Source organism: Jatropha curcas, chromosome 3, assembly GCF_041381405.1.
Source record: "Jatropha curcas cultivar XTBG-Jc1 chromosome 3, XTBG_Jcur_1.0, whole genome shotgun sequence".
Taxonomy (NCBI): Eukaryota; Viridiplantae; Streptophyta; class Magnoliopsida; order Malpighiales; family Euphorbiaceae; genus Jatropha; species Jatropha curcas.
This window is the reverse complement of record NC_143153.1, coordinates 4,117,163-4,143,235: the sequence shown is the minus strand read 5'-3', so window position 1 is coordinate 4,143,235 and position 26,073 is coordinate 4,117,163. Positions and strand designations below refer to the sequence as shown.

The following is a 26,073-nucleotide window of genomic DNA, read 5'->3' as shown; positions in this document are numbered from 1 at the left end:
ACACTGCCGCTGGAAACTAGAGAGGAGAAGAAATTTAGGGCCAAACAATAATTTGCAATTTTCTAGGGTCTTCTAGAGTGATTTAGGTCCGATTTTGGTCCAAATCGTGAGTTTTATTTGATTTTAATTTGTTTACAGGTTTGATTTAACAAATATAAGTTTTTTTTTCCCTTAAATTTTATTAAATAATCCCATTGGCTAGAATTGACAATTTAATTTTTAAATAAAAAGTCTCCTAAAATAAATTTTCGGATTGTTTCATTGAGTGAGTGTGAATATTATTTATTTAGTTAGTTATTTCAATTTAACTGTTATTGTTACATTTGATTTATAAAAAAATTTGAATTATTTATCCGAACTTTAATTTTTTAATTATTAATAAATTAAATTATTTTTTCAATTGATTTTTCTTTTTTTTTTAAATTAAAAATAATTTATCGTAGCATTGCGCGAGTGTATCCACTTATTAAATAATATTTTAAAGTCGGTTATCAAACAAAGCGATACAGTAACTTAATCAAATTGAGAAGTATTTTTATTATAATTTAATTGATTCAGATGTTTCTTAATTATCCTGAAAAAAAAAAAAATCTTAAGTCACATGTGGAAGTAAATTGAAGAATAGTAGAAGTGGAAGATAAATTAGATATACCTCCTAAATTAATATAAACCACTTTTTATTACAATTAATATAATTTACTACTCTCAATAATTTCCTTTTCTACTACTCTTAAGAGGAAAATATTATTGTATTTGCACGGGCGTAACCACTTTAGGGCTTGGCTGGGAGACACCGATCTGAAAATTTTCAAGATTTGGCCCCAAATGTTTTAAATTTTAATTTTCTCTTCTAAATTTTTTGCAGTATATATTTTCATAAATATTCATATTAGGTCCCCAATTTTTCTTTCGGTTTTTTTTTTTCCTCCTATTTTTGGCCTCTTCAGTACTTAAACTCTAGGTCTGCCTTTGATCACTTGTAATCTAATTATTAAGCTTTCATAATTTATTTTGCATATTTAATTTTTATTTTCTTATACGAAGGAAATTTCTATATTTACCAGGTCTTAAATATGCAAATTTACTAACTTTTATTCTCTTATATTTTCAAGAAAAACAAATTTAGTTGCCCTGAGCCAATTTCGAATCTCTCAGACTCAATATGATTTAGCTGCACAAAAATCGACAAGCATGTAATTTATAGCTTTGAGTTTAACTCTAAAATTTTGAGTTTAGAATTTAATTAAGCCTTTTTTTATATTTGATAAATATTTATAAAAGCTTGATAAAATTTGATGAGCTTTCGAGCTAAACATCATTAAGTTTAAATTCGAGCTCGAACTCAATTCATACAGAATATTTTAAAATTTTTTTCGAATCGAGCTCAATCGGCTTGTGAGCGGACTCAAACTCATGCTTGCTTATTTACACTTTGAGCTGAGAATTTCAATTTTGAAGTTTAGAATGGGCCGTTATTAAGAGTTGAGGTTGAAACTGAAAGTGGGCTTCATTGGATGGCAAGGAATAATAGATCCACTAGCCTGTTCATCGTTCGCTGCAAACCCAGGCCTCATATTTTAACAGTAGTAGAGTTTGAAATTTATCATTTTCTTTTTTCCTAGTATTATTTCCGATTTTTCCTTTTCCCAGATAATTTTTTTAATTAAAGCTCCATTCATTTTTTTGGAAAATAAATTATATTTTTAAAATGATTTTCAGAAAAATATTTTTCTTCAAAATAATTTTCAAATAACTCATTTTTTATAATTATAAATATATTTTTGTACTCAATTAAATATTAATTAATTTTTAATATTAGAATCAAAATAATATTTTTATGGTCTTATAAATTAAATATTTTAATTTCTTTAACTCATTTTTAATATTGGAACCAAAATATAAATCTAGTAGTTTAAAATTTATTATTAAATATGAGAAAAATATATAAAAAATAAATTTTGATCGATGACGTGTGGTGATGGTTGACAATGATTGATGGTGATAGTTACCGATGATTCAATCAATAAATATATATTTATAATGTTACAATAAGTTCATTATTATTCAAAAAATGTTTTCATTTCTTGAAAAAATAGAAATTATTTTCCTTAAAAATGAATTAATTTTTTTTATTAAAAAAATATTTTTTCTTGATTAATTTTCTTTAGCACTCCAAATATAATTTATTTATGTTTGCTAAAACTATAATGATAATAATAAGATGAAAATATAATATTAAACAATGTAACGAGTTACACTATTAAATGGCAAACAAAATAATAATGGAAAAATTATAGTATGGTATCTGGAGTTTGTGAAATACAATTAGTCTATTTCTGTACTTTTTAAATATATCAATCTGTATCTATGTTTTACTTCCGTTATACTACTATGTTTTTATGACTATTTTTTGTATATTTTCCGTTAAATCAACAAGAAAACACATATGCTAAAAGAGAAATTTTTAAAATATTATATTAAAAAAATTACATTTCGTCTTTATAGTTTGAAAAATACAACTAATTTATCCCTGTGATTTTGAAAATAAAATGAATATTTTTGTCATTTTATAAGTTATTTAACAGAAAAAATATAAAAATTAGATAAAAAAATTTTATAGTCCGATGAAAATAAAATAAAAAAATATTTTAATTTATTTTGAAAAAGATAGGAACGAATTAATTATATTTCGCAAATCAGATAGATCGTATTGTAATTTTTTCTATAATAATCTAACATTAAAGAAAAGTGAGGAGTTATCAACAGGTGTTGCGATTAGCCATTGGACGCTTCTCTCGGTAAAAAAATTCGACGACGGATGGAGCAAATACTTCTTGTTAATTTTAACCCAGCGTTTCTAACACTAGTGAAAACTTTTTTTTTTTTTATGGTTTATTAATCATGTCTAATCATAATAATTAATAGTAACAATTATTATTATTTTGTGGGTCAGGTTTGGTGCGCTTGTATATTTTACAGAGCACGTGATAGCTCTCTAAACAAACAAATAAACAAAACCCATATATACTGAGATAAAAACGAACAAAAAACATTACTCGTCCGAGACAGCCGACACGTTGCGAATTACGAAACAAGACACCAATCTGGATAAGCAAAAACAAACGACCGGTCAGTAAATCACTCCACTTTCCTTCAGTTTGTCTCCACTCTCCGTCACGCTTACAAAAAACGCCTCTCTCTCTCTCTCTCTCCATAATATAATGGCGACGTGTTTTGCTGTTTTGGCGGTTGTCGACCATCTAGCTGATTTAGCGTGAATGGAGACACGGAGGCTCGCTGTTCTCTTCTCCCATCTCCACCCCGTATCTCCCCGTGCCGGTTTGGCTCGCACCTGCTTTTCGCCTTCTAACTGTGTTTCTGATGAGAAGCGGAATCAGCAAAACGACTGCGTTTTCTGCAAGATTATTCGTGGAGAGTCCCCGGCTTTTAAGGTAGCTTAATCTAATTTAGCTAAGCGGCTTTTCAACTTTCTATTAGAATTTACAGATTAAAATTGATTGAAGTTTTCAACTTTCTAAGCTTTTCTGAAATTATTTGATTTAACGGTAACTGTAATAACAGTATTATAAAACTTGCCTCGAATTGAAATTATTTTTCTTTTTCCTATTTCTTTGCTGTTATCTGAATCTTGCAGCTTTATGAAGATGATACATGCCTGTGTATTTTGGATACGAGCCCACTGACTCATGGGTAAGGTATTATTTATCCAAAGCATAATTGTACTTTGTTAGCTTATACTTTTTTGTTTCTTGGCTTTTTTATTTATAAAAAAAGAATATGTTTTTGGAAGAAAATTAATAATAATAACGGAATGTCCCCTGTTGTCAGAAGTTTAAACTGAAGTTCCTTTTACCAGTATTACCCTAAATCTTACTGTACTTCAGCTGATTATGCATATGCAGCATTGTAAATTATAATGATATCCAAGTTCAAAATTTATCTTGTTATTTTATGAAGGTTGAAATAAACAGTTTCTTATATGTTCTGTTACTCTGTTATATTCAGCTATTATTTCTTATTAACATCTGAATGATTATAACATTTCCATGCTTACTATTTGCTAAACCTCTGTTTGTTTCTCAGGCACTCTCTTATTATCCCAAAATCTCATTTTTCTTGCTTGGAAGCAACTCCTCCATCTGTAAGTATTTTCATTTGATGCAATTACTTTTCAGGTCTTTATGAATTTTGTAATTTTTGTTAAGCAGACATTTATAGACATTGAACAGAGCCTTTATGTTCCCATTTCAACTTTTTTCTGAAATTTTTTTTCAATATATTAATGGCACACTTTCAATGGTTTACCAACTTAAAGTATGCTAATTCTACGTAATACTGATGTTGTTGTTGTTGGATTAAATTTCCATTCCAAGTCATGTTAATTACAAGTTATGCTTTGATCATGTTTCAAACAAAGTATTGTTTCTGTGTTATGTCTTACAAATAAGGTGTAAATGTGTAAACCGGGTGGTGCTTGCTTAGCTTGGCTTTTGTCTATCTTGGAGGTGACCACTTGAGTCTTTAGGCATCACCTTTTAGGTTTGACTTTACAACACCTAAGGTGAAAACCCGAAGGATAATGGACTACTATAAATCGTTACCTAGAAGCTTAATTTTCTTTTTTGTCCTTCGGGTTGGCCTTTTTATTCAGTTTTGCCAGATAAATGAACAAGCATGAGCATTTTCCTCTAGTGACTGTATATCAATGATACAGTGGTATAGTGCATATTTAATTGTTTTTGCAGGCCTTTAAGTGGGCTTCCACAAATATTTAATAGCGACTGGCCTGTAATTGTTTGTGCATATTCAGTGGTACTGATATATTGCATGTCATTAAGACTGTACTCACTTTATATTCTTAAAACCACAACTCAATTCCGTGCAAGTGATATGAGAAATTTGGTTCTGTATCAGTATGCTGTAGTAGAAAGAGCCCAATATATGTTCCTCTATTTCTGTTACAGAGAAGAAAAGATAAAGAGTGCTGTAAAATTTGCCTATAATATATTCTTGCTTTAAAATCAAGAATTTCTAGTTTGTGAATTGTGAGAAAGACAAGATGAAAGAGATGGAGAGGTAGGTGGTTGTGTCCTAATAGAAGAAAAAAATTTTGATTCAATTTGTGAGCACACAGAGTGAGACTTTGTCTTCTAATCTTATTGATGCAACCGTGCAAGTTATGTGGGCTCTTCTTTTACATTGTACTTTCTGAATGGACTGTACTTTTGAAAAAAAGAAGCCGTTCACCACAAATTAAGGAATGAAAATAGCAGGATTAGGCCATGTAACAAAAAAAATGATCAATTTTATTCTTTGCACTATGTTCAAATCCTAAGCAATCAACTCTCATCCAGCCCAACAATAGATACGTGGCTTCTCTTTTTATCACCCTCCTGTAAATACAGGGGGCTTAAGAAAGACATTTTTGTTTCCAAGATAAATGGATTCCTGGACTGGTGTCCAAAATGTGGATATGTACTGGTATCCCAAAATTTCATTTTTTGTTCATCACCAATATGGTTAGACTTATGAAAGAGGGAGGGATACTCCCCAGTTATATATATCTCATAGCTATTATGCCCGTTTGGCATCCTTGTGAACCAGGAAACAATTGATTTTAAACTTTTCTTTTGAGTTGAATACATACTGTGTCCAAGAACCCTGATCCAGTCTTTCCTATGTTCATAAAACATAGGTGCGAAGCTATAGAAATAGATCATTCCTCAACTCTTTTTTCTTCAAATAAATTAATTCTTGCTATGCATCTTCTAAGGAATTGGATTGCAGGTGGTTGCAGCAATGTGTTCAAAAGTGCCTTTTATTGGCAATGCAATAATGAAAGCTACTGGTTCTGGTATGTGTTCAACATTCTCTCCTGCTGCTGTGACCAACTTATTTCTCTGTTTTTACTTGGACATGGCTTTCCTGGTTACCAATCCATTTATTTGGTTTATGCTTTATCCAAGTTTACTTATATTGTAAAAGGATGGGAAATTAGCTTTTCTAAATGGAATATTAGGGCTGGCCAGGTTGGACCAAGTTAACAAGCCACTATGCACACTTCTTTTGATCCAGCGGCTTGGTTATATACAGCTGCTTAATACCTCTAACCCGCACATAGTCAGATCTGGTTCCTTGGGCCATCAATTTTTGCACCACCATGGGAAACATGACTTGTTCTTTTGAATGGCTTGGAAGATGAAAAACTGAAATGCAGAAATAATCTAAACTCAATCATAATTTGACAATAAGATTTACAATTAATCCCATACACTTAAATAGGCTATTGTCATGGAGAGTTTGGCCACTGATTTTATATTGTTACTATGTATTCTCTTATATATATATATATATATATATATATATATATATATCACCTGCTTGCATTACTTTCTTTTCTAGTTTATCAGAAATAACATCATATTCTTTTGGACCATTTCTAACATAACTTCAACTACACATAGTAAACTGCAGCATGATTTGAACTTTCATGCAGATTCATTCAATTTGTTGGTTAATAATGGTGCAGCTGCAGGCCAAGTAATATTTCATGTAAGTTGTTTTGAAATTTTGTTCAATTAGAAAAAAAAAAAAAAGATCTTTCTAGTAAATCCATTATGATTTATATTGTATTTGTTTTTTCAATTTCAACTGAATCGAAGTGAGACCACTTTGTTATTTATTATTTGTCTGGAAAATGAATGTTTTCAATCATTTACAGCAACAAATAATGGATTAATGGTTGACTGTGCTGACTTTGCCTTATAACATGGAAATTTCAGACCCACATCCACATAATCCCCCGAAAGGCGAGTGATTGCTTGTGGACCACTGAGGTATGCATTACTTCTTTATGTGCTTTTCTATTCCAGCATATAAGAGAAAATTCTACTGGGAAAGAGTATGATTGTTGTATGATTGTTGATGATTACAGAGTTTGCCAAGGTGTCCCTTAGATTTCGATCATAGAGCTTCCCAGCTTGTTAATTGCGTTCGCAAGCAGTTATCTAATATTTCCGAAGAAGGCAAGGGTCAAGAATCTAGTCTCTCTTGAAATTATAGATCTTTTCTGCAATGTTTTATGCATACAAATATGAGCTTGTACCATAAGAATGTATAGTCCCATTCGTTTGAGTAGGTAGGTACCTTGAATGACATGCAATGTTTTGCTGTATTCTCTGTTGGGGGTAACTTGATTTTTAGTACCCAGCAATAATTGTGTTTTTTTTTGTGGGGGGGGGGGGGGGGGGGGGGGGGGGGGGGGCGAAATAAAGAAAGAAAAGCACCCAGAAATTTGTTAGCTATTTGAACATTTTTCATACATACAGAAAACAGAAGAAATGATCGAGTATTGTTTCTTGTTTTAGCTTGTTCTAGATTAGTTTCTTCCATCGTAGCAAAGTTTTATATTTCTATCTTTTTTAAAAATTTTAAATGCTTATATCTAGCTATTTCTCCCTATAATATATTTTAAAATGAGTAATTATTTAGTTCTTTTAATTTACAAGGACTTTTGTTTGGAGAAATCATCGAGTAGTCTATCTTTGTTGCCAATTAACTAAATAGTGTTTTCGTAAATTTTTCATATAAATTGAATTTCCTTTTGCATACCACGAAATTAAACCTCGAGCTTTTCTTTATTCTAAATATTTTATCAATTTTAATTTATAAATAAAAACTTGTTTAAATTTTACGAGTCAAATAAATCCCAAACATACAAGGAAAAGTATTTGCTCTTCATTGGTTATTCGAGGCATTTTAAAAACGTTCCGGTTGAAATATGGATTTCAATTTAAGTTTCAAATTAGTGGACGATGCAACAGAACAGACAGCTGTTAGATTGTTAGGTATGTGTGGCAAAATTAGTTGTTTTAGTTTTAGTAGCTGTTATTTATTTTAATTATTCGAGTTGTTTTTCATGGATCGCTAAAAGTTAAACGCTAATGTGATTTAGTTTTTTTGTTTTTGATTAAGTTTTTTGTTTTTCATTTTTTTCTTTAAAAAATAAACAAAACATGTTTGTTTAAACTTATTTAATTTTTTTTTTTCCTTTGCTTTTGAGAAAACTGTTTTGAAAATAAAAAATAAATTTTATAAAACCACAGACAGTGGTTTATAGAATTATATTTTCTAATTTTAATTCTACATTTCTCATTTTTTTCATTTTTATAAGATTTATCCCCGTAAAAATTATTGTTGTTGTTATTATTACTAATATTTTCTCTATCTTTATAAATCTAATATAATTTATTTATTCAAAATATACAAGCATATATTTTTATCTCTATTCAAATTCTTAACTTTTTTTTCTCTCTCTTCTCTAATATCATTTAGTATTATTTATTTATTATAATATTTGGGTATTATGTTTTTATTCAACATAATAATCAACATTGAAATTTTAAAATTAAACTATAGAAGTAGATATTAGAATTTATTTATTTTTTCTTAAGAGCAAAATTGAAAAAAGAAATGTTCTGTTTGATTTTCTTGAGTTGACTAATAAAAAATTAGTAAAATCTCAACAGAAGTGCTATTTAATTGAATAACAAGAAAGTGATTTTACAAATTTGACTTTCTATAAAAACCAAAACTGAAAACTGTCGGCACTGTAGAAACTGTTTGCACTGTGTTGAGGGAATTTGAAGTCTTATTTTTGCTTTGAACTCGTATGCTTATGATCTTTTAGAACTCAGAACAGTTATTAGTGATTGTGAAGATATTTTGTAGACTAGGCCTATTAGGTGGAATCGAAGATAAGCGAATATAAGAGCTTACACCCTTGCTCGAGTTTCCTACTCATATACTCGCGTTTATGAGTGGAATAATGTTTCACAATGCTTCTATACCTTTTATTCATATTAATGCATCAGTTTCTGGTGTTCTTATGTTCTTCAATTTTTATCTATAAAAAATAATTATTTCGTTTACGAGGTTTTATAAAATTAATTATCTCGTATTCGTATTTTTATATATTAGTTATTTGGTCTTCTCTCACTCATCTTCTCCACCGTCTTTATTGTTTCAAGAAATAAGAATTCCTTCTCTTTTTCTTTCATTTTCTCTCATTCCTTTTATTTTGCTTCTCATTTTCCTTCACAATGCCAATCAACAAGGACCCATTTGCTCCTCTTTAAGAGCTAAAGAAAATTACCGAACACAGTGTCTATGACTCCTTCCTTCACCCATAAACCGGCTGACATGGATCATATATTTGAGGATTCAGATCAGTATTGTTAATTGAAGATCCAGATCTTGATGGAGAACGGTGCCGTTAATTGAATCCACCTCTTGTGGATGCTTAGCCACTTGGTCAAAGGTTTCATTTTTTTTTTTTTTTTTTTTATATTTTCAATTGTCTGTTTCCTTCTTTTTTTTTTCCTTGATGGGATTGTACAGAGGTGGTATTTAAATTATTTCTCATTTTAATTTTTTGATTTTGGATTATGATGGTGGATTGTGGTTAGGATTCTTGAAACTTAGTTGAATGATGAACTATAATGGTGGGTTGGATTTGATTTACTGGAAGTAGTAGTTTTTACGAAGTCTTTTTATTTTGATATTTTTTTAGAATTTGTATAGTTGCAAAAATGAAGATTTGGAGAGATGGAAGAGGAGAAAAAAGGATACTGGCTTTAATTTTGTTTTATCAAAAGAGTATTTTAGTCTTGCATTAAACATTTAACGGTAAAAATCATTAAAATTAGATAGAAAGACCACTTGACGAGATAAATCAAACATTGGAATCAAATATCTACTATACAAAAATATGAGAACGAGATAATTAATTCTGTAAAATGTCAGGGACGAAATAATTATTTTCCACTATCTTATTTTCCTTCTTCATCCATTTCAAATTGTTGTCCTATTTTCTTTTTTGAAAAGTTAATAAGATTTATGTTCTTTTTGATATAAATGAATTTTTAACTTGGAATCTTTCTCCTTAATAGTAAAAAATATTTGGTATAATTTTTAGATAAACGAATTTTTAACTTGGAATCTTTCTCCTCAATAGTATTTCTAAATGAATTTTTTACATTTGGTATAATTAATTAAAAATATATAATTTAATTAAATTCCACATGATCAGGTATGAAAATTCATTTATTTTTGTTTCATAAAATATCTTTGAAATAGTAATTTCACAAAATATATAATAGATATGAATTATATTTATGTTATGCCATATAACTTTTTATAATTTTTTTAAATAAATGTATAAAACAAAAATAATAGTAATAACATTATCGTGTTTAATTCAGTGATAAATGTATATTTAACTTGAAATCTTTCTCCTCAATAGTAAAAAAAAAAAAACTAAAAAATATTAAAACAAAAGATGAAAATATTAAAATAAACAAAATAATGAGAAATAGTTTTCTAAAAAAATAAAATTTTTAAGTGGGTTTGGTTAAGTTTGATAAATAAATAAGTTAAATAAGTAAAAAAAAATTAAAAAATTGACTTTGAATAAGGAGAAAGGTCATTTTGTCATAAAAAGTTGGATTGCTTAGTTTTGTGAAATTCATTTGAAAATTTCACATATTTTTCTGGAATTTTGGTATAGTTATGTTCAATTCCATAAAATCGAATTCCTTAAAATTGAAATATATATATATATATATATATATATATATATATATATATATATATATATATATATATATATTCAAGACATAAAAATATGGATTTCTAACAAGACGTTAAAGTTTACTATCCTTATTTAATATGTTTTCTTTGCCAATAAATACAATAGTCAAATTACTATATTATTACTATTTTTGAGTATTAAGTAAATCTTAATATAAACAAAATTAACATATCAAGTTTTTAATCTTACAATAGAACTTTATTAAAATCAAATGTTTAATTAATTTTAGAACAATTTAATATGAGTCATTTAATTTTTGTGGATGCAAACATAAGGGTATATGAAGAAAAAATAAAGTAAAAATTATAGTTTAACCATATTGATTAAAATTTCTTAATTCATGTGCAAGTTAAACTAGAACACTAATTATGGGATGCAAGAAGTATTAAAATAGAATGGTTTCAAATAATGTGGTTTTGAATGATTGGTTCCTTATTATCCTATTGCTAATTGGGCAATTTATTTGTTAGTATTGTTTGCTAGCAAGAACAAGCAACGAATCAACGGTTAGCTGACAGTTTGAATTGAAATTTGCTAGCGTGCTAACCTATTAGATGTGTAGTGCACCAACTGAAAAATGTAAATTTGTTTAATCTGACTTCTAGATTATGAGTTAACTCCATAGATATATGTTTCACCAGTTCGATTAAAGTAAAAATTGAGCAAAGAAATTATAAAAGAAATCTTTGATTGCTTACATAGTAAAGAGAGTTTAATTGCTTGGAAAGTAAAGAAAGTTTGTAATTATAAGAAAAGTAAATAGATAGAGCTCTCAAAAAATTAAAGACAAGACTTAAAAAATTAAATTGATTGCTTGAGTTTGATTTGTTTTGTTTGAATTCATCAGAGAATTTGATTAGGGCTTTCTACATCATCTCATTGCTCCTTTTATAATTTCCACAGATAGTTACCGAAACATCCACCGAAACACGTTCTCATGATTAGCTCATTTGCTCTCTCACCTTCTTTTATACGTTATTAATCGCTTGAGGAGTGTCATTGTTAGCCCACTTCTTCTCTTTCTTTTTAATTAATAAAATTAATTATTAATTAAATATCCAATAAGCAAAATTTAAAATATAAAGCCTAAATTTAAAAATCAAAAAATGAGTTAAACAATTAGGAATTGTACTATAATTCCTTATTCAATATAAATAAAGTTAAATTATAGAATTCAAAATTTATAAAAACTTTAAAAAAATGGATTTAAAAAAAAAAAAAAGTTGTGATAAACTAATATAAATGAACTCGAACTCAAACATTCATTTATAAAAATTTGAAACAGTAAATAAAATGAACATTTTCAATTTAAAAAGTTAATTGATATATTAAGGATAAAAATATTTCTTCTTACCAATTAGAATTTAAATTCAAATTATTAATAATATTTTCAAATGTAACAAAATGATTTCGGCAACTCAAGCCCGTGACCTTCGACTCAGAAGACCAACACTCCAACCAATTTGAACTACAAAACCGCAAAGATTAATAACATAATAAATATTGGAGGATAAAAAAGCAAATGCTTTTGAATAACAACTTAAAACTATTGTAGATAAAAAAATAAAAAAAAACAAATACTTTTGAATAACTTATGATCATTGTTGTGAGGAAGCTTAATTACAATTAAAAAATATGGTTCCATCAGAGAACAAACCTATGACCTTTATCTTGACCAACGCTCTAATCAATTGAACTATAAGACCTCAAACATTAATAATATAATAAACATTCAGAGATAAAAAGAAGCAAATACTTTTGAATAACAACTTTAAAGTATTGTGCAGATTTAAAAAAAAAAAAAAAACCAAATACTTTTGAATATCTTATGAGAACTAGTGACCTTCAACTCATCAACTCACAAGACTAATGCTCTAACCAACTGAATTACGGAACCTCAAACATTAATAATATAATAAGCATTCGAGGATAAAAAAGCAAATACTTTTGAATAACAACTTAAAAACATGGTAGTAAGCTTTTTTGATTTTGGCAAGCTCGAACCCAAGACCTTTAGTTCATAAGACCAATGCTCTAATCAATTGAGCTACAAGACCTCGAACATTAATAATATAATAAACATTCAAATATAAAAAAAGCAAATACTTTTGAGACTAAGCTTAAAAACATTGTTGTAGAAAATAAAATAAAATTTTCTAAATAACTTTCAATCAAGGTTATAATTAAACTTATTTGGTCTCAACGAGGCTCAAACCAGCGACTTTCGGCTCATAAGAGCTACACTCTAACCAACTGAGCTACGGGACCTCAAACATTAGTGATATAATAAATATTTAAAGATAAATAAGCAATAGTTTTGAATAACAAACTTTTTAATCTCAAAAACATTATTGTAGGAAAAAAAATTTTCTAAATAACTTTCAATCATTGTTACAATTAACCTTATTTGTTCTCAGTGAGGCTCGTACTCGCAACCTTCGGTGCATAAAACCAACGCTCTAACCAACTGAGTTACGGGACCTCAAATATTGATATAAATATCTGAAGATAAACAAGTAAATATAAAAAAATATTTGCTTGTTTATTTTCTAGATTTCTAAATAGCTTTCAAATAATGTCATAAATAAACTTATATGGTTCCGACGAGGCTCGAACCTGCGAGCTGCAGCTCATAAAAGCTATGCTGTAGCCAACTGAGCTACGGAACCTCAAACATTAGTAATATAATTAATATTTGAAGACAAACAAACAAATAGTTTTGAATAACAAACTTTTTAATCTCAAAAACATTGTTGTAGAAAAAAAACAAATATTTCTATATAGCTTCCGAACAATGTCATGAATAAACTTATTTGGTCCCGTCAGGGCTCAAATTCATGACTTTTGGCTCATAAGACCAATGCTGTAACCAATTGTGTTATGGGAAATATTGATAACATAATAAATATATGCAGATAAATAAGTAAATATAAAAATATTTGCATGTTTATTTAGAGAATAATATTGATAACATAATAAATATCTGCAGATAAATAAGCAAATATTAAAAATATTTGCATGTTTATTTTCTATTCTCTAAATAGCTTCCAAATAGTATTATGAATAAACTTATATGGTCCCGACGAGATTTGAACCCACGACCTTCGGCTCATAAGAGCCAAGTACTAACCAGCTGAGCTAGGTGACCTCAAACATTTATAATATAATAAATATTTGAAGATAAACAAGCAAGTAGTTTTGAATAACAAACTTTTCAATCTCAAAAATATTGTTTTAGAAAAATAACAAATTTGTCTAAATCACTTTCAATCAACGTGATAATTGAACTTTTTTCGCCCCTGCTGGGACCGAACCGCGACCTTCGGCTCATAAGACCAACGCTCTAACCAACTGAACTATGGGACCTTAAATATTGATCACATAATAAACATTCGAAGATAAAAAAGCAAATACCTTTGAGACTAAGCTTAAAAAAATTTTCGTGAAAAAAAATAAAATTTTCTAAATAACTTTCAATCAAGGTTATAATTAAACTTATTTGGTCTCGACGAAGCTCAAACCAGCGACTTTCGGCTCATAAGAGCTACACTCTAACCAACTAGAGCTACGGGACCTCAAACATTTGTAATATAATAAATATCTGAAGATAAACAAGCAATTAGTTTTGAATAACAAACTTTGAACCTCGAACCCATGACCTTCGGCTCATAAGACCAACGCTCTAACCAACTAAGCAACGCGACTGCAAACATTGACTACATAATAAATATTTGAAGATAACGAAACAAATATCAAAAATATTTAACTATTTATTTTCTATTTCTAAATAGCTTCCAAAGAACGTCACGAATAAACTTATTTGGTCCTGGCGAGGACCAAACTCGCGACCTTTAGCTCATAAAAGCCATGTTCTAACCAATTGAGTTACGGGACCTTAAACATTAGTAATATAATAAATATTTGAAGATAAACAAGCAAATAATTTTGAATAACAAACTTTTTAATCGCAAAGACATTGTTTTAGAAAAATAAGAAATATTTCTATATAACTTCCAACAATGTTATGAACAAATTTGTTTGGTTCTACCAAAAGGACTCAAACCCATAACCATCGGCTCATAAGACCAACGCTCTAACCAATTGAGTTACGGGCCCTCAAGTATTGATAACATAATAAATATCTGAAGATAAACAAGAAAATATAAAAAATATTTGGTTGTTTATTTTCTATATTTCTAATTAGCTTTAAAACAATGTTATGAATAAACTTATTTAGTCCCAGCGAGGCTAAAACCTGCAGCCTTCAGCTCATAAGAGCCACGCTCTAGCCAACTGAGCCGCGGGACCTCAAACATTAGTAATATAATAAATATTTGAAGACAAACAAGCAAATAGTTTTGAATAACAAACTTTTTAATCTCAAAAACATTGTTATAGAAAAAAAATAAATATTTCTACATAACTTCAAAACAATGTTATAAATAAACTTATTTGGTCCCATCAGCGCTAAAACCTATGACTTTCGGCTCATAAGACCAATGTTGTAACCATAACTTTCGGCTCATAAGACCAATGTTGTAACCAACTGAGTTACGAGAACTCAAATATTGATAACATAATAAATATCTCAAGATAAATAAGCAACTTCAAAACAATGTTATAAATAAACTTATTTGGTCCCATCAGCGCTAAAACCTATGACTTTCGGCTCATAAGACCAATGTTGTAACCATAACTTTCGGCTCATAAGACCAATGTTGTAACCAACTGAGTTACGAGAACTCAAATATTGATAACATAATAAATATCTCAAGATAAATAAGCAAATATCAAAAATATTTGCATGTTTATTTTCTATTTTTTAATTTCTAAATAGCTTCCAAATATTATAACTAAACTTATTTGGTCTCGGTGAGACTCGAACACGCGACCTTCAACTCATAAGAGCCACGCTCTAACCAACTGAGCTACGGGACCTCAAACATTTGTATAATAATAAATAATTGAAGATAAACAAGCAGTTAGTTTTGAATAACAAATTTTCAATCAATGTGATAATTAAACTTATTTTCCCAGCGAGGATCGAACTCGCGACCTTCGACTCATAAGACCAACGCTCTAACCAACTAAGCTATGCTACCGCAAAAATTGACAATATAATAAATATCTGAAGATAAAGAAGCAAATATCATAAATATTTAACTATTTATTTTCTATTTTATATATTTCTAAATAGCTTCCAAAAAATGTCATGATTCTATTTATTTGGTCTCGGCGAGGACCGAACTCGCGACCTTCAGCTAATAAAAGCCATGCTCTAACCAACTGAGCTACGGGACCTCAAACATTAGTAATATAATAAATATTTGAAGATAAATAAGCAAATAATTTTGAATAACAAATTTTTTAATCTCAAAAACATTGTTTCAGAAAAATAAAAAATATTTCTATATAATTTCCAATCAATGTTATGAACAAATTTGTTTGGTCCTACCAAAAGGACTCGAACCCACAACCTTCGGCTCATAAGACCAACGCTCTAATCAATTGAGTTACGGGACCTCAAATATTGATAACATAATAAGTATCTGAAGATAAACAAGCGAATAGTTTTGAATAACAAGCTTTTTAATCTCAAAAACATTGTTATAGAAAAAAAAAACAAATATTTCTACATAACTTCAAAACAATGTTATGAATAAAATTATTTGGTCCTGTCAGGGCTCAAACCCACGACTTTTGGCTCATAAGACCAATGTTGTAACCAACTGAGTTACGAGAACTCAAATATTGATAACATAATAAATATCTCAAGATAAATAAGCAAATATCAAAAATATTTGCATGTTTATTTTCTATTTTTTAATTTCTAAATAGCTTCCCAAATATTATGAATAAACTTATTTGGTCCCGCTGAGATTCGAACCCGCAACCTTCAGCTCATAAGAGTCACGCTCTGACCAATTGAGCTATGGGACCTCGAACATTTGTACAGTAATAAATATCTCAAGATAAACAAGCAATTAGTTTTGAATAACAAACTTTCAATCGATGTGATAATTAAACTTATTTGGTCCCGACGGGGCTCTGACCAATTGAGCTATGGGACCTCGAACATTTGTATAGTAATAAATATCTCAAGATAAACAAGCAATTAGTTTTGAATAACAAACTTTCAATCGATGTGATAATTAAACTTATTTGGTCCCGACGGGACTCGAACCCACGACCTTCGACTCATAAGATCAACGCTCTAACCAACTGAGCTACGCGACCGCAAACATTAACAACACAATAAATATCTGAAGATAAAGAAGCAAATATCAAAAATATTTAACTATTTATTTTCTATTTCTAAATAGCTTCCAAAAAACGTCACGAATAAACTTTTTTGGTCCCAGTGAGGACCGAACTCGCGACCTTTAGCTCATAAAAGCCATGCTCTAACCAACTGAGCTACGGGACCTCAAACTTTAATAATATAATAAATATTTGAAGATAAACAAGCAACTAATTTTGAATAACAAACTTTTTAATCTCAAAGACATTGTTTTAGAAAAATAAGAAATATTTCTAAATAACTTCCAACTATGTGATGAACAAATTTGTTTAGTTCTACCAAAAGGACTCCAACCCACAACCTTCGGCTCATAAGACCAACGCTCTAACCAATTGAGTTACGGGAGCTCAAATATTGATAACATAATAAATATCTGAAGATAAACAAGCAAATATAAAAAATATTTGGTTGTTTATTTTCTATATTTCTAATTAGCATTCAAACAATGTCATGAATAAACTTATTTGGTCCCGGCGAGGCTAAAACCTGCGGCCTTCAGGTCACAAGACCCGTGCTCTAGCCAACTGAGCTGCGGAACCTCAAACATTAGTAATATAATAAATATTTGAAGACAAACAAGCAAATAGTTTTGAATAACAAACTTTTTAATCTCAAAAACATTGTTATAGAAAAAAAAAACAAATATTTCTACATAACTTCAAAACAAAGTTATAAATAAACTTATTTGGTCCCGTCAGCGCTCAAACCCATGACTTTTGGCTCATAAGACCAATGTTGTAACCAATTGAGTTACGAGAACTCAAATATTGATAACATAATAAATATCTGAAGATAAATAAGCAAATATCAAAATTATTTGCATGTTTATTTTCTATTTTTTAATTTCTAAATAGCTTCCAAAATATTATGAATAAACTTATTTGGTCCCGACGAGATTCGAACCCGCGACCTTCAACTCATAATAGCCACGCTCTAACCAACTGAGCTACAGGACCTCGAACATTTTTATAATAATAAATATTTGTAGATAAACTAGCAATTAGTTTTGAATAACAAATTTTCAATCAATGTGATAATTGAACTTATTTAGTCCCACCGGGGACTGAACTCGCGACCTTCGGCTCATAAGACCAACGCTCTAACCAACTAAGCTACGCTACCGCAAAAATTGACAACATAATAAATATCTGAAGATAAAGAAGCAAATATCATAAATATTTAACTGTCTATTTTCTATTTTTTATATTTCTAAATAGCTTCCAAAAAATGTCATGATTCTATTTATTTGGTCCCGGCGAGGGCCGAACTCGCGACCTTCAGCTCATAAAAGCCATGCTCTAACTAACTGAGCTACGGGACCTCAAAAATTAATAATATAATAAATATTTGAAGATAAATAAGCAAATAATTTTGAATAACAAACTTTTTAATCTCAAAAACATTGTTTCAGAAAAATAAGAAATATTTCTATATAACTTCCAATCAATGTTATGAACAAATTTGTTTGGTCCTACCAAAAGGACTCGAACCCGCAACCTTCGGCTCATAAGACCAATGCTCTAATCAATTGAGTTACGGGACCTCAAATATTGATAACATAATAAGTATCTGAAGATAAACAAGCGAATAGTTTTGAATAACAAGCCTTTTAATCTCAAAAACATTGTTATAGAAAAAAAAAAACAAATATTTCTACGTAACTTCAAAACAATGTTATGAATAAAATTATTTGGTCCCGTCAGGGCTCAAACCCATGACTTTTGGCTCATAAGACCAATGTTGTAACCATGACTTTCGGCTCATAAGACCAATGTTGTAACCAGCTGAGTTACGAGAACTCAAATATTGATAACATAATAAATATCTCAAGATAAATAAGCAAATATCAAAAATATTTGCATGTTTATTTTCTATTTTTTAATTTCTAAATAACTTGCAAATATTATGAATAAACTTATTTGGTCCCGGTGAGATTCGAACCCGCGACCTTCAGCTTATAAGAGTCACGCTCTGATCAACTGAGCTACGGGACCTCGAACATTTGTACAGTAATAAATATTTGAAGATAAACAAGCAATTAGTTTTGAATAACAAACTTTCAATCGATGTGATAATTAAATTTATTTGGTCCCGGCGGGGACCGAACCCACGACCTTCGGCTCATAAGACCAACGCTCTAACCAACTGAGCTACGCGACCGCAAACATTGATAACATAATAAATATCTGAAGATAAAGAAGCAAATATCAAAAATATTTAACTATTTATTTTCTATTTCTAAATAGCTTCCAAAAAACATCACGAATAAACTTATTTGGTCCCAGTGAGGACCGAACTCGCGACCTTTAGCTCATAAAAGCCATGCTCTAACCAACTGAGCTACGGGACCTCAAACATTAGTAATATAATAAATATTTGAAGATAAACAAGCAACTAATTTTGAATAACAAACTTTTTAATCTCAAAGACATTGTTTTAGAAAAATAAGAAATATTTCTATATAACTTCCAACAATGTGATGAACAAATTTGTTTAGTTCTACCAAAAGGACTCCAACCCACAACCTTTGGCTCATAAGACCAACGCTCTAACCAATTGAGTTACGGGAGCTCAAATATTGATAACATAATAAATATCTGAAGATAAACAAGCAAATATAAAAAATATTTGGTTGTTTATTTTCTATATTTCTAATTAGCTTTCAAACAATGTCATGAATAAACTTATTTGGTCCCGGCGAGGCTAAAACCTGCGGCCTTCAGGTCACAAGACCCGTGCTCTAGCCAACTGAGCTGCGGGACCTCAAACATTAGTAATATAATAAATATCTGAAGACAAACAAGCAAATAGTTTTGAATAACAAACTTTTTATGTGACATCCTACCGAGTCGAGTCTTTGCATAGTCGAGTCTTTACATAGAGTCGAGTTGAGTCGAGTTGAACCAAACCCGGTTGGGGTAGAATGGGATTATTAGTGGACTTACTTGATTGAGAGAAAAAGAGCAAAGTGTAAGGATTAGGATTTAATGGCATTAAAAGAACAAGCTTGGGTATTAAGTTATAGCCTTTTGACAATTGAGGTACCATGTAGTAAGTTTCCATCATTTATCTTGATTTTGTGATGACTTACCCGTAATCATCATTTTACTTTCCCATTGTTCATCTTTATCTTTATCTTCTTCATATTTCTTCATCCATTTAGGCAACCTCAATTCTCTCCACGTAAGTAGAATTACTTGCAGCTTATTGTTATTCAGTCTCTACTTGAGTGATATTGTAGATAAGTTGTAAGAATTTTGATGTGTATAGGAGAAGGGAGTTCAAAGAGTGTAGAGAAGAGAAGCTAGAACAGAGCTCATGCGTTTTTGGAGTAAAGGTTTGATATCTCTTGATTTTTATTATTGTCTTTGCATGGGAATTTGTGTGGTGTGTTGCTATTGAGACAATATATTGCTTCATGTTGGAGAATGGTAGTGGTGAGAAAACAGGGGAGGTATTGAGTTTATGTTGAAAACAGGGGAGGACTTCATCTTGATTTTGACCCCATTTAATGAGGGAATTAGGAAGTGTCATAGAAGAGTTATTTGTTCCTATATGTGTTAGCTTTGCATGGGTTTTTGAATCACCCAAATTGGATTTGTATATTGAGAGATATGACCAAAAGAGTGCAGACTGCGCAGGCTGGAAACGCGTCGCGACCTGGCACTGCGTAGGCTGGAAGCACGTCGCGCGCTCGCGACTTTGCACTGCGCGCGCGCGACTTCCACTTCAAACTCTCTGACTCTCAATTGGCATGTTACGCGCTCGCAACTCTCAAGTGCGCGCTCGCGAAGTTGGCCCTTGGCCTGGAAGCGCTCGCGACTTGCATTGCGCGCTCGCGTAGTTGGCATGAAAACTCACTGTCTCTCATTTGGCACACTACGCGCTCGCGACTCTCAAGTACGCGATCGCGACTTGTGCCTGATAACACACTGTCTCTTATTTTCTGCATCTCACGCTCGCGACTTTCACAGGCGCGCTCGCGACTTGGTTTTTCCTGCATTTTTGGACTTTCTTTTTCTATGTAATTGGGTTCTTTGCTCAACTTGTATGCATCCAATCATTTCAAAACAAAAAGACAACATTAGAACATGTATCAAAACAACATCCAAGCACGCAAATGATGTGAAATCATATGAACATTATAATTTATGAAGTGATGAACTATTACTATGATGTTGTGTTATACATTTGACATACCAACATTATGCTCCATTGAGGTTAGGTAGAAACCATGTCGATAAGGCCATGTCGCGACATAGGATAGCAGATCTGCGCCTCATACAGTTTGTTACTCCGGCTACAGGCTGTTGAGTGGATATGATTATATGGGCCATAGCAGCCAAGTATACAGTATTCATCCAGTTTATACAGTTTTTCTTATCACCTCGGTTTCGCTATAACCTTATGGAGCCATACAGATATCTGGACATAACATTACATAAACCATACAGATAAATGAAAGATATCATGATATGTGTGCTTATATGTGCCTTGTGTGCCTACATGATTCTTTATATACAAGTATGTGCTTTATTGTTTCTTTCCTTGTTGAGATATCCACTGAGCTTTATTTGCTCAGCGAGTTACCTGTTTAACTCGCAGGTTTTGAGACTGGTCCGTAGAGGGTCCGTTTACAACTGCTGCCGTTCATCTGTAGAAGACTCGGTCTTCAGGGTAGAAACTCATTTTGTTATTCTTTTTATGGCATGTACAGGGCACACAGTTGGGCCCAATCCATTTTGTAACTAGTATCATGTCTTGTAAAGATTATAGACAGTATTAATATAACAGCATCAGCATGCTAGTATGTTCATATACAGGATGATGTCAGCATGACAGGACATACAGTCAACCAGTTTGTAGCGTCTCGTCTCGGTTTATTCGGGTTTACGGGTGGACCGAGAAGGGATGTTACATTTTAATCTCAAAAACATTGTTATAGAAAACAAAAACAAATATTTCTATATAACTTCAAAACAATGTTATAAATAAACTTATTTGGTCCCGTCAACGCTCAAACCCATGACTTTTGGCTCATAAGACCAATGTTGTAACAATGACTTTCGGCTCATAAGACCAATGTTGTAGCCAACTGAGTTACGAGAACTCAAATATTGGTAATATAATAAATATTTAAAGATAAATAAGCAAATATCAAAAATATTTGCATGTTTATTTTCTATTTTTTAATTTCTAAATAACTTTTAAATATTATGAATAAACTTATTTGAAAAGAGACACGCTTTGACCAACTGAGCTACCTGAAGATAAACAAGCAATTAGTTTTTTTGACCAACTGAGCTACCTGAAGATAAACAAGCAATTAGTTTTAAATAACAAACTTTCAATCGATGTGATAATTAAACTTATTTGGTCCCGGGCGGGGCTCGAATCCGCGACCTTCGGCTCATAAGACCAACGCTCTAACCAACTGAGCTACGCGACCGCAAACATTGACAACATAATAAATATCTAAAGATAAAGAAGCAAATATCAAAAATATTTAACTATTTATTTTCTATTTCTAAATAGCTTCCAAAAAATGTCACGAATAAACTTATTTGGTCCCAGTGAGGACCAAACTCGCGACCTTCAGCTCATTAAAGCCGTGCTCTAAGCAACTGAGCTACGGGACCTCAAACATTAGTAATATAACAAATATTTGAAGATAAACAAGCAAATAATTTTGAATAACAAACTTTTTAATCTCAAAAACATTGTTTTAGAAAAATAAGAAATATTTCTATATAACTTCCAACAATGTTATGAACAAATTTGTTTGGTTCTACCAAAAGGACTCAAACCCACAACCTTCGGCTCATAAGACCAATGCTCTAACCAATTCAGTTACAGGACCTCAAATATTGATAATATAATAAATATCTGAAGATAAATAAGCAAATATAAAAAATATTTGGTTGTTTATTTTCTATATTTCTAATTAACTTTCAAACAATGTCATGAATAAACTTATTTGGTCCCGGCAAGGCTAAAACCTGCGGCCTTCAGGTCACAAGACCCGTGCTCTAGCCAACTGAGCTGCGGAACCTCAAACATTAGTAATATAATAAATATTGAAGACAAACAAGCAAATAGTTTTGAATAACAAACTTTTTAATCTCGAAAACATTGTTATAGAAAAAAAAACAAATATTTCTACATAACTTCAAAACAAAGTTATAAATAAACTTATTTGGTCCCGTCAGCGCTCAAACCCATGACTTTTGACTCATAAGACCAATGTTGTAACCACGACTTTCGGCTCATAAGACCAATGTTGTAGCCAACTGAGTTACGAGAAATCAAATATTGATAATATAATAAATATTTGAAGATAAATAAGCAAATATCAAAAATATTTAAATGTTTATTTTCTATTTTTTAATTTCTAAATAGCTTCCAAAATATTATGAATAAACTTATTTGGTCCCGACGAGATTTGAACCCGCGACCTTCAACTCATAAGAGTCACGCTTTGACCAACTGAGCTATGGGACCTCGAACATTTGTATAATAATAAATATCTGAAGATAAACAAGCAATTAGTTTTGAATAACAAACTTTCAATCAGTGTAATAATTGAACCTATTGGGTCCCTATAGGGACCGAACCCGCAACCTTCGGCTCATAAGACCAACGCTCTAACCAACTGAGCGATGCGACCGCAAACATTGAGAACATAATAAATATCTCAAGATAAAGAAGCAAATATCATAAATATTTAACTATTTATTTTCTATTTTTTATATTTCTAAATAGCTTCCAAAATATTATGACTAAACTTATTTGGTCCGGACGAGATTCAAACCTGCGACCTTCAACTCATAAGAGCCATGCTCTGACCAACTAAGCTACAGGACCGTGAACATTTGTATAATAATAAATATTTGAAGATAAACAAGCAATTAGTTTTGAATAACAAACTTTCAATCAATGTGAAAATTGGACATATTTGGTCCTATCAGGGACCGAACCTGCAACCTTCGGCTCATAAGACCAACGCTCTAACCAACTGAGCTACGCGACCACAAACGTTGACAATATAATAAATATCTGAAGATAAAGAAGCAAATATCATAAATATTTAACTATTTATTTTCTATTTTTTATATTTCTAAATAGCTTCCAAAAAATGTCATGATTCTATTTATTAGGTCCCGGCGAGGACCGAACTCCTGACCTTCAGCTCATAAAAGCCATGCTCTAACCAACTGAGCTACAGGACCTCAAACATTAGTAATATAATAAATATTTGAAGATAAACAAGCAAATAATTTTGAATAACAAACTTTTTATTCTCAAAAACATTGTTTTAGAAAAATAAGAAATATTTCTATATAACTTCCAATCAATGTTATGAACAAATTTGTTTGGTCCTACCAAAAGGACTCGAACCCGCAACCTTCGGCTCATAAGACCAACGTTCTAACCAATTGAGTTACGGGACCTCAAATATTGATAATGTAATAAGTATCTGAGGATAAACAAGCAAATAGTTTTGAATAACAAACTTTTTAATCTCAAAAACATTGTTATAGAAAAAAAAACAAATATTTCTATATAACTTCAAAACAATGTTATGAATAAACTTATTTGGTCCCGTCAGGGCTCAAACCCATGACTTTTGGCTCATAAGACTAATGTTGTAACCAACTGAGTTACGAGAACTCAAATATTGATAACATAATAAATATCTGAAGATAAGTAAGCAAATATAAAAAATATTTGCATGTTCATTTATTATTTTTTTTAATTTCTAAATAGCTTCCAAATAATGTTATGAATAAGCTTATTTGGTCGCGACGAGGTTCGAACTCGCGACCTTCAACTCATAAGAGCCACGCTCTAACCAACTAAGCTACGAGACCTCAAACATTTGTAATATAATAAAATTTTGAAGATAAAAAACCAAGTAGTTTTGAATAACAAACTTTTTAATCTCAAAAATATTATTTTAGAAAAATAACAAATTTGTCTAAATTACTTTCAATCAATGTGATAATTAAACTTATTTTGGTCCCAGCAAGGCTCGAACCCACGACTTTCGGCTTATAAAAGCAATGTTCTAACTAACTGAGCTACGACACCTCAAATATTGATAACATAATAAATATCTGAAGATAAATAAGCAAATATCAAAAATATTTAACTATTTATTTTTTATATTTCTAAATAGCTTCTAAACAACGTCATGAATAAACTTATTTGGTTTGGGGAGGCTCGAACTCGCAACCTTCAGCTCATAAGAGCCACGCTCTAACCAACTCTACTATGGGGCCTCAAAAATTAGTAATATAATAAATATTTGAAGATAAACAAGCAAATAATTGTCCTGCTCAAAATGAGGAAGGAGAAATCAACTTTACTGCTCAAAATCCAGTAGAAGTTGCACTTACCTCTGACAATCTCAATAAACGCTCAAGCAAAACACCTTCTATTTCTGATGATGTTGTCATTAACTTTAGTTCTTCTGATTTGAAGGCAATGCCGGAAGCACAGAGGAATAATGGTCAGATGATAGCCCAATTGCTACAAACCATGAATGTCCTTATAGAGAAGGTCACTGGAAATAAGAATGATGTTGTGGACTCCCCCATCAATTAGTCTCCTACTAGCAAGTCTTCTGCTAAAGAGGAGAATGAATCTTCATCCAAGTGTGCCAAAGAACTCGGGGGGCAACCGCCTCGAAGTCCCTCGGGGGGCACTGACAGTGGTCGTGCTCTTTCTGAAGAGAGGTATCAACCACCACATCAAAGAGAGGAGCCGGTGCACCACCCATCAAAGGCATCACTCTAGACAGGCCGCCCTACTAGCAGGCCTACAACTCCTACTATTATTTTCGAGACCACTCGTCATATGATTAACTCAGCTGTCTATGAGGCTGAGGCTTCTAATGCTCCTCAGACGTTGATAGGCATAAGAAGAAGCAAAGGAACTAGAGGGGTTGCCTTCAACGTAGCTCCCAAAAATACATACACCATTGTCTACGGTTCCTCAAACGGCAGGTAATCCTGTTCCTCAGATTCTCTAAGTCACCATGGATGTTCTGGAAGATGCTGTGTAGGAGTTGTATGGCCCTAGCCTCAAGCAAGTTGAC

General features: G+C 31.0%; 1 protein-coding gene and 3 non-coding genes across 4 annotated transcripts; 1 reads left to right on the top strand and 3 right to left on the bottom strand.

The window, feature by feature from the left end:
* The first annotated feature begins 3,063 nt into the window (after positions 1–3,063).
* On the top strand, positions 3,064–7,237 carry HINT3 (histidine triad nucleotide-binding 3). Its single transcript, XM_012229718.4, has 7 exons — positions 3,064–3,452; positions 3,656–3,711; positions 4,105–4,162; positions 5,809–5,875; positions 6,518–6,573; positions 6,804–6,857; positions 6,956–7,237. Exons 1-7 carry the CDS (start codon positions 3,279–3,281, stop codon positions 7,073–7,075), a joined length of 585 nt encoding a protein of 194 aa, XP_012085108.1. The 5' UTR covers positions 3,064–3,278; the 3' UTR covers positions 7,076–7,237.
* A 9,598-nt stretch (positions 7,238–16,835) lies between these two features.
* TRNAI-UAU (transfer RNA isoleucine (anticodon UAU)) lies at positions 16,836–16,909 on the bottom strand. The gene has a single exon. It is a non-coding gene; the product is annotated as a tRNA-Ile (tRNA).
* A 2,150-nt stretch (positions 16,910–19,059) lies between these two features.
* On the bottom strand, positions 19,060–19,133 carry TRNAI-UAU (transfer RNA isoleucine (anticodon UAU)). Its single transcript has one exon. It is a non-coding gene; the product is annotated as a tRNA-Ile (tRNA).
* A 3,214-nt stretch (positions 19,134–22,347) lies between these two features.
* On the bottom strand, positions 22,348–22,422 carry TRNAI-UAU (transfer RNA isoleucine (anticodon UAU)). Its single transcript has one exon. It is a non-coding gene; the product is annotated as a tRNA-Ile (tRNA).
* Between the last annotated feature and the right edge of the window lie 3,651 nt (positions 22,423–26,073).